This window comes from Ovis canadensis, chromosome 2, assembly GCF_042477335.2.
Source record: "Ovis canadensis isolate MfBH-ARS-UI-01 breed Bighorn chromosome 2, ARS-UI_OviCan_v2, whole genome shotgun sequence".
NCBI lineage: Eukaryota > Metazoa > Chordata > Mammalia > Artiodactyla > Bovidae > Ovis > Ovis canadensis.
In genome coordinates this window covers 237595471-237615848 of record NC_091246.1, presented here as the reverse complement: position 1 = coordinate 237615848, position 20378 = coordinate 237595471, and the positions used below count along the sequence as shown (strand labels likewise).

The following is a 20378-nucleotide window of genomic DNA, read 5'->3' as shown; positions in this document are numbered from 1 at the left end:
ATCATTACCATTACAAATCTGTTTTTAAACACTTATCAATATTTTTAAAACATAAAAAACTTAGAGAAAACACAGTAAAAGTAAATAGCCATCTTATTTCAGAGCCCTGGTGTTTTAAATTTGGAATATTGATCCCATGTGGTTGAAAAATCTATTAAACTGTTTTTAGAAAGGTTATAGATACAGCTAACAGGAAGGAATAATAACATATTCTTGTATTTTGTTGTTTAAGCTAACCACCCAGCAGTCTATGAAAGCAATTCTTACCTAGTTGGAGATAGTAAATCAGAAAGCTGAAAAAAAGTGAAAGTGGTTAGTCACTCAGTCTTTGTGAGCTCATGGATTGTAGCCCGTCAGGCTCCTCTGTCCATGGGATTCTCCAGGCAAAAATACTGGAGAATACTGCCCTGCCCTTCTCCAGGGAAAACATAAATGGCCTCAAATATCTTCCTGGTTTTGTGAAAGTATGTGTATGACAGGCATATGTGTGTTTGACAAGAGTCTGTGCCTTGTCAGTGATTTCCACATTGGTAATTAATTGCTTGAATTCAATTCAGAGATTTGTTGATCTTGGCTGGTATTCAGCCAGTTTGTTTTTGGATAATACCGGTGACCGTGCTAATGACAGAAAACAAGGACAGAGTGTTATTTCTCTAGATGTGTGCAGGGGGTATGTGTTTATCACAGGGAATGGTTACTGATCTAGTTCTAAAATTAAATAAGGGCACCATTATGTGTGTGAGTGAATTGTTGATAAATCATTTTTGCCTGTAACTGTAATTAACTGACTCCTTCAACCCTGCCGTGGCCTTGTTCAAATCAGGACTGTTGCCTCATATAAGAAGTGCAAGTAGGTTAATCTTAGTGCAGGGAGTTGCTAGTTTTATGTTGGGTATGGGCTTCCCTAGTGGCTCAGATGGTAAAGAATCTGCCTGCAATGAAGGAGACCCTGGTTGGATCCCTGGGTTGGGAAGATCCCCTGCAAGAGGGCATGGCAACCCACTCCAGTATTCTTGCCTGGAGAATTCCATGGACAGAGGAGCCTGGCGGGCTACAGTCCAGGGGGTTGCAAAGAGTCAGACATGACTGAGTGAATAACACTTTCATGTTGGATATAATTTTACCTTTTCAATGAGTAAGTAAAGGAAAACTAGTCTTCTGAAATACTTAAATCCATTTTCTTACCTTTTTAAAAATGAACATTTAGAGGGTAGAACAAAATACTTTCAGATTCAAACTAGGAAGTGTGTGTGTACAACAAAAAAGAAAATTCAGCCAAAGGCCAGGATATTTGTCCCAATTTTCCTAGCCATCCAGTAAGATTGTCTTTGGTATTAATTCATGTTTCACAAGTTCCACAGGCGTAAACAATGAAAATCATTCCTAAAGTTTTTGGATGTGGTTCTTGGGCTTCCCTCATAGCTCAGTTGGTAAAGAATCTGCCTGCAATGAGACCCTGGCTTGATTCCTGGGTCGGGAAGATCCCCTGGAGAAAGGATAGGCCACCCACTCCAGTATTCTTGGGCTTCCCTGTGGTTCAGCTCATAAAGAATCTGTCCGCAGTGCGGGAGACCCAGGTCCAATCCCTAGGTTGGGAAGATCCCATGGAGAAGGGAAAGGCTACCCACTCCAGTATTCTGGCCTGGAGAGTTCCATGGACTGTATAGCCCATGGGGGTCACAAAGAGTCAGACACAACTAAGCTACTTTCACTTTCACTTTCCTGAAGATGATCCCCAAATCACAACACCTAACTCAACAGTGGTGATGAAATGTGATTGTCACCTTTAATTGGGAGGTAACCGTGGATTCTGAATTCTGAGAGTCCTTGAATTCCAGACAGTGGAGCTTCCGACAGTAGAATAACCTTTCTTCAGGAAAGGTACCTGCCAGATAAACATCTTTTATCTTGTGCTCAGAAATTATAGCACAGCAAGGCTCATAGTTATATAAATGAAAGGTCTTTTATTCTATCATGACCCTAAATTGCTATTCATTATCTAAGGTGCCTGATACAGGTGGCAGCAGATATGTTGAGTGCTTTTCCAAGGCAGAAGTCAGCAAAAACAGCTCTCCTTTATTTAGCACTTATTACACACCAAGTGTGGGCTTCCCAGGTGGTGCTAGTGGTAAAGAACATGCCTGTCAATGCAGGAGATGTAAGAGAGGTGGGTTCAATCCCTGGGTCGGCAAGCTCCCCTGGAGAAGGGTATGGCAACCCCCTCCAGTATACTTGCCTGGAAAATTCCACGGACAGAGGAGTTTGGTGGGCTACAGCCCACAGTGTTGTAAAGAGCTGGACACGACTGAAGCTAATTAGCATGCATGAACTCATGCACATGCCAAGTGTATATGATGTACGTGATCTCATTCGATTCTCTGGCAAGCCTGGGGGCCAGACCCTCATCTTCATCTCACAGAGGAGAACATGCAACACTCAGAGACATTACATTACTGAAGTTAACTTGTAACCAGTAAGTGAGGGACAGGCTTCAAATGGGATCCATTGGAATCCAAAATGGTGCCCACTCTACCATCCTGCCTGCCATGACATTGAACGAGAACCAAAAATATATTTGAAGTGAATAAGTATAAATTGTTTTCTCTTTCTCATCCTTGTAAGGACATTGAGTTACTGCTTTTAAATTTAAAAATTCCATGGATTGTGTCACAGAGTTGAAAGCACTCTCTTGGGCAGTGACTCGCGCATGGGAAATTAAGTAAATTCATCCTTTGTTTTATTTGGCTGTGTCGAGTATTAGTTGCAGCGCTTGAGGTCTTCCTTGTGTCATATGAGGTCTTCCATCTCAGCGCACAGACTCTCTAGTTGTAGCACACAAGCTCAGGAGTTGCGTGGGCTTCATTGCTCCACGGCATGTGAGATCTTAGTTCCCTGACCAGGGACTGAACCCACGTCCCCTGCATTGCAAGGCTGATTCTTGAACTGCTGGATCACCAGGAAGTCCCAGCTTAGTAAATTTTTAACCTGAAATAGTCCCACCTGAACACAGGGTTTCATAACTACATAAAGTAATAATGATCAAAAAATGTGACATCTTTTTTATTTTTTTTGGCGACACTGCACAATTTGAGGGATCTTAGTGCAATGAGAGTTCTGAGTCCTAACCACTGACTGCCAAGGAATTCCCTAAGATGATGTTTAAAATGCATGATCTTGGACGTCCCTGGTAGTCCTGCGGTAAAAACTACACCCTTCCAATGCAGGGGACTTGTGTTCCACCCCTGGTTGGGGAATTAAGATCCCACATTCCCCACAGCACAGTCAAAAAAATAAATAAAATGGATAATCTTACTGAATGCTCCAATACTTTGACCACCTGTTGTGAAGAGCCCACTCGTTGGAAAACACCCTGATGCTGGAAAAGACTGAGGGCAAAAGGAGAAGAGGGAGGCAGAGGATGAGATGGTTAAATAGCTTCACTGACTGAGTAGATACGAATTTGAGCAAACTCCAGGAGATAGTGAAGGACAGAGGAGCCTGGTGTGCTGCAGTCCATGAGGTCGCAAAATCAGACCCGACTTAGCGGCTGAACAACAACAGCAACACTGAATGTTGAGTACAGCCTCAAATGGTATTACTAAAATATAGATTGCTGTTTGAAGAAGGAATCTCTTATCCCAAGACAAGTTGCCAGAAAGGCAGGAAGAAAAGAGGGTTGACCAAAAAAAATAGAGCAAAGTATATTCCTGAATCTCCACACAGTGTCCTAAATGCATAGCCTGATGGGCCGCATTGGAACTGAGAGTCAGCAGAGCCTGAAGTATGTGAAGTCATGAGAAGCTCTTTCCGGCTTGGTTTGCATCTAGATGTCCTCATGAAAACAGGCTACAGGTGCCTCGCCTGAAGCATGGACGTCCCGAGAGCCCCCTTCCATACTCCCTTAAAGTCTGGAGAAAAAACTCAAATATGTACGGAAGCCAAACAAGCAATGTACGTGAGACCAGGAGGCCAAATAAGAGACTAACATTTGGGTGGGGACTGCGGCAAACTGGAGGGGGTGTGACACAGCCAAACAGGATCACCTGCCATACAGAGCCAGCTGCTTTGGGCCGTATGGGAAGATCTGTTGCCCCTGGATTTTTTATGAATAATCCTAATTTTTCAATGTTGGCAACTGACTCAAAACATTTAAAACTTTGTTCTTGATAAACAAATGTATACATGGGCTCGGTGGAGCCCCTGGACCTCTAGTGGAAGATCTGTTGTAGACCAGAAAATGAATCAACATGTCTGTTTATTTCAGGTCTGTCTTCCCTGAAAATCTAGAACCTTGCGTTCTTCGGGGACATTATTGAAACCTGTCTTTGCGTGCCAAAAGCCCTCTGCACATAAGGGCACGGTGAGGGGTTTGGTTTGTTTTAGTTAACAGCCCTAGTAATGTTTTGTCTTCATATAAAGATTCCCTAAGAAAAGAAAATGAAAATAAAATGCCACTCAGTTCAGTTCAGTTCAGTCGCTCAGTCGTGTCTGACTCTTTGCGACCCCAGGGACTGTAGCACGCCAGGCTTCCCTGTCCATCACCAACTCCTGAAGTTTACTCAAACTGATGTCCACTGAGTTGGTGATGCCATCCAACCATCTCATCCTCTGTTGTCCCCTTCTCCTCCTGCCTTCAACCTTTCCCAGCATCAGGGTCTTTTCAAATGAGTCAGTTCTTCGCATCAGGTGGCCAAAGTATTGGAGTTTCAGCTTCAGCATCAGTCCTTCTAATGAACACTCAGGACTGATCTCCTTTAGGATGGTCTGGTTGGATCTCCTTGCAGTCCAAGGGATTCTCAAGAGTCTTCTCCAACACCACAGTTCAAAAACATCGATTCTTCAGTGCTCGGCTTTATTTATGGTCCAACTCTCACATCCATACATGACTACTGGAAAAACTATAGCCTTGACTAGAGGGACCTTTGTTGGCAAGTAATGTCTCTGCTTTTTAATATGTTGTCTAGGTTGGTAATAACTTTCCACTAGTCAGTTCCTTTCTCAATGTTCTGTGACAGGACCTTTCATCGGCTTGTTCATTAACACCTGTGGGTGCCGCCGGACGGCCATCATCGGAGGGCTCCTGAACTCGCTGGGCTGGGTGTTGAGTGCCTACGCCGTGAACGTGTATTATCTCTTTATTACCTTTGGACTGGCAGCTGGTAAGCATTGTGGATTTCTTTTTTTTTTTTTTTTTTGCCACTCCACATACCATGTGGAATCTTAGGTTCCCAACCAGGGGTGGAACCCAGACTCCTTGTTTTGGACGCACAGAGTCTTGACCACTGGGCTTCCAGGAAAGTCCCCATAAGTGGTTTTCCTAAACTTGACTTTATGTGTTTCTGTTGAGCATTTGGGCAATGAATTTCATCGTGGAGAAAAGAGACCCATTAAATATTTAGTCCCTTTGTCTCCATCCCACCCTATCCATATCCTATCCTCCAGGTAATACTTTTAATATAAGATATTAAATATGCCTGAAGCTTGAGGAAACAACCAAACAGCTGTACTTGGCCTCCCTAATAGAATTTAATTAAATTTTCTATATCTGGTTCTAAGTGCTAGTCCTTCTCTTGTAACAAAACCCACGTACTAACAACATTCTCTCATTTAAGAACTGCAGAATCCAGTGTGAATCAGAGAAAAATCACGTTCTCCTTTGGCTCTGTTCAAAATAATGAAATAGCAGCCAAACTCACACAGCTTTAGAGACTGTAAGAATCAAATCCAGAGCAGAATGGCAGTCCCCAGGAGATACATAAAAATTAGCTCAGGCAGCACAGTTTGCATATCCATTTTGCAAAATGTATTCCCAGCCATAATTTCTTCTATCAACAGATAGCAGAATGCACATGGATAAGTAGTTTCTTACTCAAAGAATTGTATTTCAGTGAACCGGATCCAGCCTGACCTTTTTGAATACAGAGCTATAATCATCATAAATGGCACCTTGATGGTGGTGTTTTCATAAGAGTTCAAAGTTAGAATTGGAACCCTTGCTTTTTTTTCCCCCCACTTATATGTGTGACTTTGGGAAAATTACTTAACTTGTGTATGCCTCAGTCTCTTTATCTGCAAATGGAATAATTGACTGCTTGGCTTACAGGATTGTTGAACAGGTTATATGAAATGATCTGTATGAAGCACTTAGCACAATGCTTGGCACATAATAAAGTCTTAAGCAAATGTTAGCTAATATATAATTGCTATTATATATAATACAATGTTTTTGTTATAAGCTTAAGTTTATGCTTTAAGGTAGCAGGAGAAGGTGAACATAAAAACCAATTGTCCACATAAGCTGACAAGTTGGTTCTCTGTGATGTGTCCACATATACAGCTTTAGGTGTAAAAAGCACTTCTGTATGCTGTGAAGCCTAGTTTGGAAATCATTGATCTGAAGTGAAGGACTTGACAACAGTTCTTAAAGAACAATTCAAAATATTTTTCCTGAGGCGATTTAGAAACTTCCCCATAACAGTCCAATGAATAGAGCTGGCACAGGGATTTTACTTCTGCTAAAACTGAGAGAGTCACACCGGGGTCTCTGGGCAGACACATGGGAGCCCCTAGGAACTTGATCCATGTTGTCTGGACATATGTACTATGAATCGATCCCCAAAACTGGTACTTGAGGGAGTTACCTGGTGGTCCAGTGGGTTTACCAGTGTTAGAACTTGGCCCTCCACTGCCATGACTCAGGTTCAATCCCTGGTCAGAGAGCTAAGATCATACAAGCATGGCCAAAAGAAAAAACTAAGACTTGAAATTTATTCCCATCATTTAGACATGCCTATGGTCAGACTCTTTGTTTCAGACTCTTCGTTTAAATGGAATTTTATGTCTTGCAATTAGTTGCCTTTGATCCTCAAATGATAATCTCCATATTCATTCATTTACTTATTTATTCAACAAGTATTTATGGATCCAAGGAAGTAGGAGAAAGATCAGGAGACCAGTGAAAGGAAAGTGTTTCTTGAAACACTTTATTGTACCCACTTTTTATACAGGAAACACTTGAAGAAAGTCTCTGAAAATAAATGTATCCACTTTCTCCCCAAATATAATTATATTTAAGTGGAAAATCCAGCTAAATCAGCTAGCTTGTATACTGTGGGCTGTCATTAGTGAGACATTTTGAAACTGATTGACCCTATTTTATAGAAAAGAAAAAAGTTAGATGCAAAGATCTGCAAAAAGTGAGTGACTGAAACAACAAAAACAAAACTAAATTAATTTAAAAAATTTTAAAGGCAAGTTATTGAGATACGTATGTGTGTAAGCATGTTTATCACTGTACAGTGATAAACATATTTATATATCTGTATGTACATCTCTCTTTATGTTTGAAAGAGACTTTGGTGACATCCTTCATTACAAGAAGCATTTGAGGCAGATTTATTTGTATTTGTTTTTTTAACATCTAGGCAATTAAAATTGCATGGATATCCTCCTAATGAGCAGAAAATTGACATCTGTTTGAGTGATCTTACTTACCCAGGAGAGTCTGGACAAACATCTTCAGCTCTCCCATTCAAGGGCTCCATTTTCTTACTCGGCTCCTGGAAGAAACTTTCCCTCCAATCCGAGCTTTTTACTCAAAACCACGGGGTTGATTCTCCCCTGCTCTTCTTCTTCCTGGCTTATCTGGGTACAAAGTGAAAGTGTTAGTCGCTCAGTCTGACTCTTTGCAAAGAGTCTGACTCTTTGCAACCCCATGGACTGTAGCCCTCCAGGCTCCTCTGTCCATGAATTCTCCAGGCAAGAATACTGGATTGGGTTACCATTCCCTTCTCCAGGAGAGCTTCCCCACCCAGGGATTGAACGTTGGTCTCCTGAATTGCAGGCGGATTCTTTCTGGCTGAGTCACCAGGGAATCGACCTGATGTGGTGAAGAACTGTTCCAGGGTCCTGCTTGACCACTGGGCTAGGGCCTCAGTATCTCCAAGGCCTGTCTTACACACTCATAGAATAATTGTGCCGATTACGAATCACAAAGTCACATAAGGAAGGGGGATGCTGTTCAGGACAAGGAGAAGTAATAGATGTTTATAGCATCAGGCACGGATTTTTTTTTTCTCACACGTCATGGGAATATTTATTATTTAAATGATGTTATAATTGGTGCTACTCTTAAGCTTTGGTCTCTCGATTCGGTTCCTTATTAGTCATTTCATTCTGCTGCTGTTTAGCGATCCGTAACCACATTTAATTTAGGATGTTGGTTATTGTCAGTGACAAATCAGATTTTGAAAAGTAAACTTCTGTGCCTCCAGCAAAATGCAGAATGGCAAATTTCAAAGGACAAATGATCCAGTTTCCTCAACAAGTAAATTGTGAGGAAAATAGAGAACTTAAGAGACTTAAAGTATATATAGATAGATAGATAGATAGATAGATAGATAGATAGATAGATAGATAGATATAGATCAACAAATAGCAATGTGTGGGCCTTACTTGATTTAAACAAATTTTTAAAAAATATGGTCATTTTTGAGACAGGGTCTTCCCCAGTGGTGCAGCAGTAAAAAAAAAAAAAAAAAATCCACCTGCAAATGCAGGGGACATGGGTTTGATCCCTGGGTTGGGAAGATCCCTTGCAGAAAGAAATAGCAACCCACTCCAGTATTCTTGCCTGGAGAATCCCATGGACAGAGGAGCCTGGCAGGCTACAGTCCATAGGGTTGCAAAGAGTAGGAAATGACTGAAGCAACTGAGCAGCAGCATAAGACAATTAGAAATTTAAATATATTCTGGATATTCTATGATATCAAGGAATAATTCATTTTTCAGATAAGATAATGATGAGATTATCCAGTTTAAAGAATTCATCTATTTTAAAAGCTGGAGCAAAAAGCTTCTGCAGCTCCATCTTGGCAGCCGAGGGATGAGCAGTTAAGGGTGAGACAGAGCACGGACGATGGAAAGGGACCAGACCTTGCAGTTGGGTCTGCATTCCAATCCAGATTCTCCGGCTACCTGCTGCAAGGTCAGGGAAAGTTTCTTAATCTCCATGAGGTTCAATGCTCCTTTTAATAATTTGGGTATAACCACAGGTAGCTTTCAGGTTATTGTGAAAATTAAACCAGATAAAACCTGAAAGGCAGCTGGCACATCATCGCCACTCAATCAGCGGTAACTGTTATTATTATATTTGTGTGTATGACTGCTCTGGTCTCCTTCCAAATTCAAGTAATTCTGAAACTGTTAAATGATGCTGAACTAGGAAGCTTCTCAGCTTCGGGGCATGCTGTTGGTCACAGTCTCTTCTCTGCTATTAAGCTGTTATCCTAATGTCAGGAGGTTGTAAGCACTAGAACGGAATGGGAACCCCTTGAACAACCTAAGCGGGGTTTTATGATTTCCCTCCATCTGTACCCAGAAGTTGAGAACACAACCCTCAACCTCTTGGCCAGTGTTTTATTTGATTTCATATTTATTTTATTTTTAAATAAACTTCATTTTTAGAGCCATTTTAGGGCTTCCGAGGTACACTGTGATGTAAAGAACCCACCTGCCCCTACAGGAGATGTAAGAGGTGTGGATTCAATCCCTGGGTCAGAAAGATCTCCTGGAGAAGGAAATGGCAATCTACTCCAGTATTCTTGCCTGGAAAATTCCATGGACAAAGGAGCCTGGTGGACTTCAGTCCATGGGGTCACAAAGAGTCGGACACAACTGAGCACAGCACCACAACTGTTAGGTTCAGCAAAATTGTGTGAAAGCACAAAGTGTTCCCAAGACCCGCTGCCCCTAACACACACCACCTTCCCCAGCAGCATTTTAATTTTGTCCATGCAAACGACCAGCTGTTCCTGTTTTCTAAGAAAAATACAATTTAAAAAATCAGAGCTACAAATGAGTATTAGGTGGTTTTGACATCTAGTAGCTATGTATACTCATGGGTACATTTTAATTCCTTTTATTCTTCTGATGAATTTGGGAACACATTGGCCCATTCCTAAAGCTTCTGCAAATTGCCTGGAATCACTTCCTCCCCTTGTCCATGAGTACTTCCTGTGTATTAAGTGCAATTAACACTGACAGCAGAGCGCTCAGAATGCATGCTATCTTTCAACAAATCATTAAGCAGGTGCTATGTATTCTGGGCAATGCTCAGCATACCAGGGGCTCAAATACACACAGTCCTGCCCTGGTGGAGCTTATATTCTCATGTGAGAATGCAGACTTACTTTAGTTGTTTATTTAGTATATATAATTTATCTAATATAATTTATTATTATTATTGGTGTAACCTATGCTGAAAAGCCTGTTGGGAGAAATGATGGACTGGAAACAGACTTCTGTGGGTGATGGTCTTGGTACTTACCTCCCAAGCTCCTTTTTATAAAAAACAATGATGAATTATATCTTTGTTTAAAAGCTATACAAAAGAAGAGAAAACTCGGGGTGGGTGTAGGCCACAGCAGGAAAAGCCCAAATTTTGGATTACCTGTGGTAATGTCTGTAAAGCACATGGATCTCGGTGAGTGGTCAGTAAGTACTGGCTATTGTTGTTATTATTGGAGAAGGAAATGGCAACCCACTCCAGTGTTCTTGCCTGGAGAATCCCAGGGACGGGGGGAGCCTAGTGGGCTGCCATCTATGGGGTCGCACAGAGTCGGACATGACTGAAGCGACTTAGCAGCAGCAGCAGCAGCATTGTTGTTATTTGAAGGAAATGGCAACCCACTCCAGTATTTGGCCCGGAACATCCCATGGACAGAGGAGCCTGGCAGGCTATATCTAGTCCATGGGGTTGCAAGAGTGGCACGCAACTTAGCAACTAAACCATTGTTGTTATTCAAAAACAGTTACAGAGATGAAGGTAATGAGATACAGATGATCTTGAAGGCTGCCAGTTGGGGCTGTGGCCGTTTACGTTGTGCTGTCTGCCTTTTCTCCCCTCTCGGGGCCGCAGGCTTCGGCAGCGGGATGGCCTACCTGCCGGCCGTGGTCATGGTGGGCAGGTACTTTCAGAAGAGGCGCGCGCTCGCCCAGGGTCTCAGCACCACCGGGACCGGGTTCGGCACGTTCCTCATGACGGTGCTGCTCAAGTACCTGTGCGCGGAGTACGGCTGGCGGAACGCCATGTTCATCCAGGGCGCCGTGTCCCTGAACCTGTGTGTGTGCGGGGCGCTCATGAGGCCCCTCTCGCCTGGGATGGACGGCGATGATCCGGAAGGGAAGGCGCCGCACCACGTCCTGCCGGCTCACTCCACCGAATCGGTCAGGTCCAGTGGACAACTGGGGGACGCCGAGGAGAAGCGGGGAGGCCCTAGCACCGAGGACAGCTCCCTCGGGGACGCGCCCGCCCAGGCGTGCCAGGAGAAAGCCGCGCACAGAAAGGACATGTGCGCCTTCCGGCTTCTGAAGACGGTGAGCCAGCTGACCATGAGGGTCAGGAGGGGCTTCCGGGACTGGTACTCGGGCTATTTTGGGACAGCCTCGCTCTTTACTAATCGGATGTTTGTCGCCTTTATTTTCTGGGCTCTGTTTGCCTACAGCAGCTTCGTCATCCCTTTCATTCACCTCCCAGAAATAGTCAACTTGTACAATTTATCAGAGCAAAACGATGTGTTCCCCCTGACTTCAATCATAGCCATAGTTCACATCTTCGGGAAAGTGGTCCTGGGCGTTGTGGCCGACCTACCCTGCATCAGTGTGTGGAATGTTTTCCTGATGGCCAACTTCACCCTGGTCCTCAGTATTTTTATTCTGCCCTTGATGCACACCTACGCCGGCCTGGCAGTCATCTGCGCCCTCATAGGCTTTTCCAGCGGTTATTTCTCCCTGATGCCCGTGGTGACGGAAGACTTGGTGGGGATTGAGCACCTGGCCAATGCCTACGGTATCATCATCTGTGCCAATGGCATCTCCGCGTTGCTGGGACCGCCTTTTGCAGGTAAACGCTTCAAGGCATTAAGAGCTCAGAGTGCATGCAGAAAGATCGGGTTTTCGTTTATATTAAAAGTCCAGGATGAATATGAAGTAAGTTTCCATGTGTGCACACACTCCTTTCTCCCTGCCCCCATTCCTGCCCCCAATTTCTTGTGTATAAATTTTAGCAAGTTAAAGGTCAGTCTTGCACATAGAATGTGGATGAACTTTTGGTCCTTAACCTGTGAGATAAACAACCAGGCTGGTAAAACAGACAGTGCCATAGTGCAGAGCCTGTGCCCCATTAGAAGGAGGTAGTCTCTGCCAATTTAAGCTGATTTCACCAAGAAATAACAGAAAATCATGACTAGCCCTTCTGTTGTTAGCCCCCTCCCCACCCCAACAACCCACAAGAAGCTAGGACTCTGCACTCTCAGGTGACTTTTCCAGATTTTCAAAACACATCTGTAGATTCAACAGATCTGTGGGCTGGAGCTAGCCCTGTGGAAGTTTCTGTGTGTGTGCTAAGTCACTTCAGTCATGTCCGACTCTTTGCGATCCCATGGACTGTAGCTCACTAGGCTCCCGTCCATGGGATGGGATTCTCCAGGCAAGAACATTGGAGCGGGTTGCCATGCCCTCCTCCAGGGGATCTTCCTGACCTAGGGATCGAACCCACTTCTTTTACATCTCCCATATTGGCAGGCAGGTTCTTTACCACTAGCGCCACCTGAGAAGCCCAGGAGTTTTCTACCGGTGCTGTAATAAATCGCCACAAACTTAGTGGCTTAAAACAGTACAAATGTATAATCTTACAGTTCTGGAGGTCAGAAGGCCAAACTGGATCAGTTCAGTTCAGTTCAGTCGCTCAGTCGTATTCGACTCTTTGCAGCCCTGTGAACTGCAGCACTCCAGTCCTCCCTGTCCATCACCAACTCCCGGAGTTCACCCAAACCCATGTCCATTGAGTTGGTAATGCCATCCAACCATCTCATCCTCTGTCATCCCCTTCTCCTCCTGCCTTCAATCTTTCCCAGCATCAAGGTTTTTTCAAATGAGTCAGCTCTTCACATCAAGTGGCCAAAGTATTGAAGTTTGAGCTTCAACATCAGTCCTTCCAATGAACACCCAAGACTGATCTCCTTTAGGATGGACTGGTTGGATCTCCTTGCAGTCCAAGGGACTCTCAAGAGTCTTCTCCAACACCACAGTTCAAAATCATCAGTTCTTTGGCACTCAGCTTTCTTTATAGTCCAACTCTACATCCATACATGACCACTGGAAAAACCATACCCTTGACTAGATGGACCTTTGTTGACAAAGTAATTTCTCTGCTTTTTAATATGCTGTCTAGGTTGGTCACAACTTTCCTTCCAAGGACTGGATCACAGTGGGCCAAAACCAAGGTGTTGGTGGAACCGCATTATTTCTGGAAGCTCTCTGGGGCAATCTGTTTGCTTACCTTTTGCAGCTTCTGGGGACCACCTGCTTTTTTGTCCCCTGACCCCTTCTTCCATCATCTAAGCCAACAACAGAGCATCTTCTCATTTCTCTGTGGTTCTTTTTTTTTTTTAATTTTTATTTTTACTTTATTTTGCTTTACAATACTGTATTGGTTTTGCCATACATTGACATGAATCCACCACGGGTGTACATGCATTCCCAAACATGAACCCCCCTCCCACCTCCCTCCCCATATCTCTCTGGGTCATCCCCATGCACCAGCCCCAAGCATGCTGTATCCTGCATTGGACATAGACTGGTGATTCGAATCTTACATGATAGTATACATGTTACAATGCCATTCTCCCAAATCATCCCACCCTCTCCCTCTCCCTCTGAGTCCAAAAGTCCACTATACACATCTGTGTCTTATTAGCTGTCTTGCATACAGGGTCATCATTGCCATCTTTCTAAATTCCATATATATGTGTTAGTATACTGTATTGGTGTTTTTCTTTCTGGCTTACTTCACTCTGTATAATCAGCTCCAGTTTCATCCATCTTATCAGAACTGATTCAAATGTATTCTTTATAACGGCTGAGTAATACTCCATTGTGTATATGTACCACAGCTTTAAAATCTGCAAGCAATAAATGCTGGAGAGGGTGTGGAGAAAAGGGAACCCTCCTACACTGTTGGTGGGAATGCAAACTAGTACAGCCACTATGGAGAACAGTGTAGAGATTCCTTAAAAAATTGCAAATAGAACTGCCTTATGACCCAGCAATCCCACTGCTGGGCATACACACCGAGGAAACCAGAATAGAAAGAGACACATGTACCCCAATGTTCATCGCAGCACTATTTATAATAGCCAGTACATGGAAGCAACCTAGATGTCCATCAGCAGATGAATGGATAAGAAAGCTATGGTACATATACACAATGGAGTATTTCTCTGTGGTTCTGACTCTGCTGCCTCCTCTCACTTTTAAAGATGCCTGTGACATTGGGTCCACTGGATAATCCAGAAAAAAAAAAAACCCATCTCAAGATCCTAAACTTAATTCCATCTGCAGAGACCCTTTTGCCACCTAAGGTAACTTCACAGGTTCCAGAGATTAGCGTGTGGGCATTTGGGGAGAGTTGGGACATTATGCTTACCCAAGGCCCAGAGGCCTCCAGTTGCCAACATCTAGGGTGAGATCTCTCACGTATGTTCACCTCAGTTCAGTGGAGAATTTGCTACTTGCATAGGGCATCCCAGAAGCCATAGGCACCCAGGAAGTGTCCCGTGCCTGGGCAGGTACCTCTGAAGCTGTCATTCTGGGCAGGTTTTAAGCTTCGTGGCAGGTTGACCCAGTCCCCAGGAAGCCAGGTGCTGGGCAAAATCACAGAGTCTCCCCACAGTCCTGAGATTGAAGGCAGGAGTCTGCAAAGCATGACAGAGGATGGGGTCAAATGTTAACACCAAGGTGGTCTCAGGAGGTGGCTGTTGGGGCATCCAGGCTAGGGTTGGCAGCAGTTGTCAGAGCTACCAGAAGTTCTGGGCAGGGTTTTCAGCAGAGGAGCCTCACCTATTCAGATGTCCCACCCTCTCCTTTCTGGCTGCTCCTGGCCCTTTATTCTCATATCCTGTGCAGAAATACTTGTTCCCAGTAGCTGGGGAAACTCGTGGATTCAGGCCAAAACCCTCCCACCTCTTTCTTCCCAGTCTCCCTGCAGACCCACAGTCATCTCCTATCCTAGGGCCCCACTGGCAGAGGGCTTGTGCTAACTAACACACCCATCTTTATGTCCCACCCAACAAGGTTTGAAGCTCCAGAAATTATATATATATATATATCTTTTTTTTATTCAACTGATGCTCGGAAAGATTGAGGGCAGGAGGAGAAGGGGGCAACAGAGAATGAGGTGGTTGGGTGGCATCACCGAATCAGTGGACAAGTGTTTGAGCAAACTCCCGGAGATACTGAAGGACAGAGGGGCCTGGCAGGCTACAGTCCATGGAGTCATAAAAGAGTTGGACACAACTTAGCGACTGAGCAATAACGGTTCAGCTGACAACGCTGGCAGCTGGCTGACTAAAGGTTTAAAATGCAAGAATTGCTTTAGGAAACCCAGAGGCTACATATGGGGCCCCTTCTGAGTCAGGCTGCTCCTATTTTCTGCTCATACATAGAAGTGCAAGCCAGCATTTTTAGGTGACAGTGAATATCTATAGCAATGCAGTAGACTGTTGGCAGCTGAAAAGTCAGAACTGTTCAGTGATCTCATTGTATAGAATTTTCTATCAGTTAGGGATGCATTTGGTTGTAAAATCACACCCCAACAATAGTAGCTTAAATAGAGATTTAATTGCATCACATGACCAGAAATCGAGTTCAGAAACTAGATGATATTGAGACAATGTCTCAAGATCCTCTTGGCCTTTGACTCATGCTGATTGCTCACAGTCACATAATGGCTCCAGTGGCTCCAGTCACTACAAACTTATTTATAACAAGAAAGAGGAAGGGATGAAAGAGTCCCAGCAGTCTTCCACTTATATCTAATTGGCCAGAACTATGTCTCACAGTGAGTCTGAGCTTCAAGGAAAACTGAAAATTGGAGAACTTTCCATTCTAGCCTCGGGACCAGAGGAAGGAAAGGAGAAAAGATTTGGAATGGGAATTGGATTAATCAACCAGTGGTAACTTCCAAAGAAGTTAAATATCCATTAAGGGGATGGGGACTTAATCAGTGGCTCATCCACCTCTTGTTGGAAGTCCTTCAGGAACTAGAACTAGAATCTGCCATTGGCATTTCTTTGCATGATCAGGGGGTACTTTCTGCTTCTAATGGTCAGTCTGGAATTATTTTATACTGATCCGTTGATTGCAATGGGCTTCCCTGATAGCTCAGTTGGTAAAGAATCCACCTGCAATGCAGGAGACCCCAGTTCGATTCCTGGGTTGCAAAGATCCCTTGAAGGGCTAGGCTACCCACTTCAGTATTCTTGGACTTCCTTTGTGGCTCAGCTGGTAAAGAATCTGCCTGCAATGCGGGAGATGTGGGTTTGATCCCTGGGTTGGAAAGATCCCCTGGAGAAGGGAAAGGCTTCCCACTCTAGTATTCTGGCCCGAAGAATTCCATGGACTCTATAGTCCATGGGGTCGCAAAGAGTAGTGAAAAGAAAGTGAGCGACTTTCACTTTTACTTTTTCATTAGATTGAATAGCGCTATCACAAAGCAGCTGATTCATGATCAGTGTTAATTAAAGCACCAAGGTTTGACAGCGTGGTTTTCTTATCCCATCCCTATGGTCATTTCCTTTTCACACATTTGAATTCTAGTGCACTTTCTTGAGCGGAAGGGAAAGGATTACAACTAGAAGATAGGGAGTTATACCCACCTGTCAGTCCTCAGGTCTAATCTCTGATTCAAGGTTCCTCCCTAGAAGTAGAGTCTGTAGCTGAATTTGATACATGTTGGATGGTAGAAAGCACTGTGTTAATGGTGGATGTGTGTGAAATGCTGCCACAGTGTAGCCCCCCAGTCTCCTCTGTCCATGGGATTCTCCAGGCAAGAGTGCTGGAGTGGGTAGCCATTCCCTTCTCTAGTGGATCTTCCCAACCTAGGGCTCAAACCTGGGTCTCCCACATTGCAGGCAGATTCTTTACCATCTGAGCCACCAGGGAATCCTCAAAATGCTGCCATGGAAATGCTAAAATCAGTGTTCTGATGTACATCTCCAGGCCAGCAACCTAAAGGGGTCTTTCCTTCTTTTTGTTTATTTTTTCCTCCACTGAACCTATGCGCTGAGAAATGCTGAGCAGCATGATTGGCTAACTGCATTATGTTTAATTCATTTATTTTCCAGGCCAAGGAGCCACTATTGCAATGAGACACAAGACCAGCCTTTATGCATTATAGCAGTGGCTGGCAATACAAGTAACTAAATAACCACATTAAATTCTTGCTAGAAATTCCAGGTGGGCTAGAAATTATTACTTAGCTTGAAGTGCTATAAGGAAAATTACTGTTCACATTAGCTTTTTCTTTTTTAATGGGTTTAAAAATGAATGTGTTTTCCATTTTTCAAAGCGATTTCTGCTGGCATTAAAAAAATCTGGTACAATTTAGTAGCATGTTAGATAATCACACATATCCATTTAGCAGAAGAATATGCAATCAAAGATATTGAACAGTCACTTCAACCGTGTCATTTAGCAACACGAACTTCTTGATGTAATTCATTGTATAATGTTCTGGGCATTCAGTTTGTCTCTTTTAAAAGACGTAGTAATAGTAGATCCTTTTTTAGATGTTTCCAGGGTAAAGTATACTGAAACTCAGCCACCAGATTTGACTGACCAAGCATCCACAATTATCTCCAGTATTCACACAAAATGTAACAGGCTAACAATAATTTGTAATTTTTTTCACCAAGAGCTGAGAACACTTATTTATTAAGTAAGAAAAACAGCCATCACTCCTCATTTGATAGACTCAAATGAAAAAGGAATGCAAATTAATAAGGAACCAGGTTTTTACTTTGAAGCTGTTGATTTCAGTTGATGGTCAGATCAGGAGTGCCAAGAATTCCGAGCTCCAAACCAAGGGACTGAGATCAGACCTATAGGGAGAGATGGGTGATGGATGGGAGAGATGGGTGATGGATGAATGAGGTGGGTGTCTCCTGAAACATGTCGTTTCTAAAGAGTTTTGTCCCCATGTGCTGGACTGAAGCACATGATAAAAGTGCTGTCTCCCGACCAGCTTTGCACCAGATTCAGGACTAAGTTGAGTTCAAACTAGCAGAGATGGCAGGATCTGGAATCATTTCAGAATAAATCCTGAAGGTAGATTAGAGAAAACCATGGAATTAATTTAATGTAAAAATTAGGGCCGCTCCTACCAATTTGCACTGTCAAATTGTTTGGTAAAGTTGGTTGCACTTTTTGAAAAGTTGAGTTAATTTTAAAGATTGGGACGTGTGAAGGTGTTTTTACAGAAGTTTATACTTTTAGAGGAAAGGTGAAAGACTTTAAAATCTAACTAATTCAGTGTAAGGCTATAACAATACTTAGTCCTGTTTCCTATAGTCTGCAGGCATCAGGGAGGATGGAGTGGTGGAAGGAGACGGTAGGATGTTCTCTAAGGGAGATGGGTTTATTGCTGTCCCCCCAGAAGGAGTAATCGTACATGTACAGTCAGGGTGCCAAGACAAATGTGCTTGAAACTCCAAAAAATTCAGAATGGCTTGTGCCTGTGTTTGAGTTCGGGGCAGCAAGAGAGGTGGATAGGGGCCATATCACAGAGCCCTGGAGCTTGTACTCAACCACTTCTAACAAAAAAGCAAGTAAGTAAATAGTCTGAACTAAGTACATATTAATTTTGTAATGAGGATTTTATCCTGTCTCTGAGTTCATGATAAGCGGCGGTGGGAAATCAACCTGTTTGGGCTGTTGGTTGCTTAGAAGCATCACTTTCTAACTCCCAATGACTTGATCATAGAAAAGTGAGGAATGAACTGTTAAACCGACAAGATCAGTGTTCATCTGGAATGAGTGGACTGTTATGAGAACCTCGTTTATATGTATTGATTTTTTACAAATTATAACTTAAGATAGTGCAGTCTTGTACTCTGCTTGTGAAGACATACCACTCAGCGTTATCTGCCAGTGAATTCTTCACTTCATCATAATTCATAGTAGTCCACAGCTAACAGATGGAGGCACAAGCAAAGCTGGATGTATTTTAGTTCATATGTCAGTGAACTTTCTGATTCAGTGCTGAAGCTGAATCACTGTTTCTGGATTATATGCATAATCTTATCTGCCTCTCTTGTCTCAAATTGGAGAGTAAAAAAAAGATGATAGAACATTTACTAAGCCACATTTAAAGATTCTGATATTCTCTTCTGTTATGTATCAAATGACAGACTCAAAAGCTTGGTTTACTTTAAAGTAAACCAGAATTCATAGCTTTTGAGGGAATTTTTGAAAAGTATACAATTTTGATGCTATTAAGTGTTGTTTGTTTTTCTTTATGATGGCCTTGACTCATTCAGGAACATTAAGCACTGGCTACAATAAGCAAGAGATACAGATAACACCCAGGAAGTCAGAGGAACTAGTTTACACATTTAGCAGCTGATTTTGTGTAGCTGTTTGTTGGTGGGAGAGGGTTTAAGTTACATTTATCCATTCATTTGCAGTATCATTAGATATTTTTTTAAAGTGGCCATGGAATACTGTTTGGTCATTAAATAATTTATATTTTTCTTATGCCTCTGCTAATTAATGCACTTGCTGAAATGGAAAAAGTGAATGTTTACATTTTTATCATAAATAAAATTCTGCGTCTAGCTTAATCCTCTCAGTTTGCACAACTGGCAATGTGGGGACCATGACTGATCCTTAATCACTGAAGTGAATGAAACATCATGTTTCATAGTTTCTGAAACTTTTCTTTTTCACATTTTAACATCTCTGAAGTCAGAATGCCTTTTACATAGTTCTAAGAAAACATCAAGTCATATTTTAATTGACAAGTATTCCTTTTTTATTGATACGTAAGATAATGATGCATCATGTAATTCACAGTATCTTAGAATTCATGAAATATGGTAGAATTTTACGAAGTCCTTAGTAAGATCTTTATATGAAAGTATCAGACTAATGTTGTTGTTTAGTTGCTAAGTCTTATCCAACTCTTTTTGCAACCCCAAGTACTATAGCCCACCAGGCTCCTCTATGAAGCCATGGCAAGAATATTAGAGTGGGTTGCCCTTTCCTTCTCCAGTGAGTCTTCCCAACCCAGGGATCAAACCCGTGTCTCCTGCATTGCAGGTGTCTTCTTTACCCCTGCCACTAGGGAAACCCATCAGACCATAACATTAAGAGTAAAGTATTTTCATGTCAATGTATGGGCTTCCCTGGTGGCTCAGAGGTTAAAGCGTCTGCCTCTAGAGGAGACCTGGGTTTGATCCCTGGGTTGGGAAGATCCCCTGGAGAAGGAAATGGCAACCCACTCCAGTATTCCTGCCTGGAGAATCCCATGGACGGAGGAG

General features: G+C 43.0%; 1 protein-coding gene across 1 annotated transcript in view; it reads left to right on the top strand.

Moving 5' to 3' along the window:
* The window catches only part of SLC16A14 (solute carrier family 16 member 14), a 33886-nt gene that overhangs the window by 9997 nt on the left and 3511 nt on the right, over window positions 1-20378 (top strand). Inside the window, exons 3-4 of the mRNA XM_069578514.1 lie at window positions 5016-5159; window positions 10919-11902. Of these exons, the coding sequence (XP_069434615.1) occupies window positions 5016-5159; window positions 10919-11902 (1128 nt within the window). The remainder of the gene's footprint in view (window positions 1-5015; window positions 5160-10918; window positions 11903-20378) is intronic.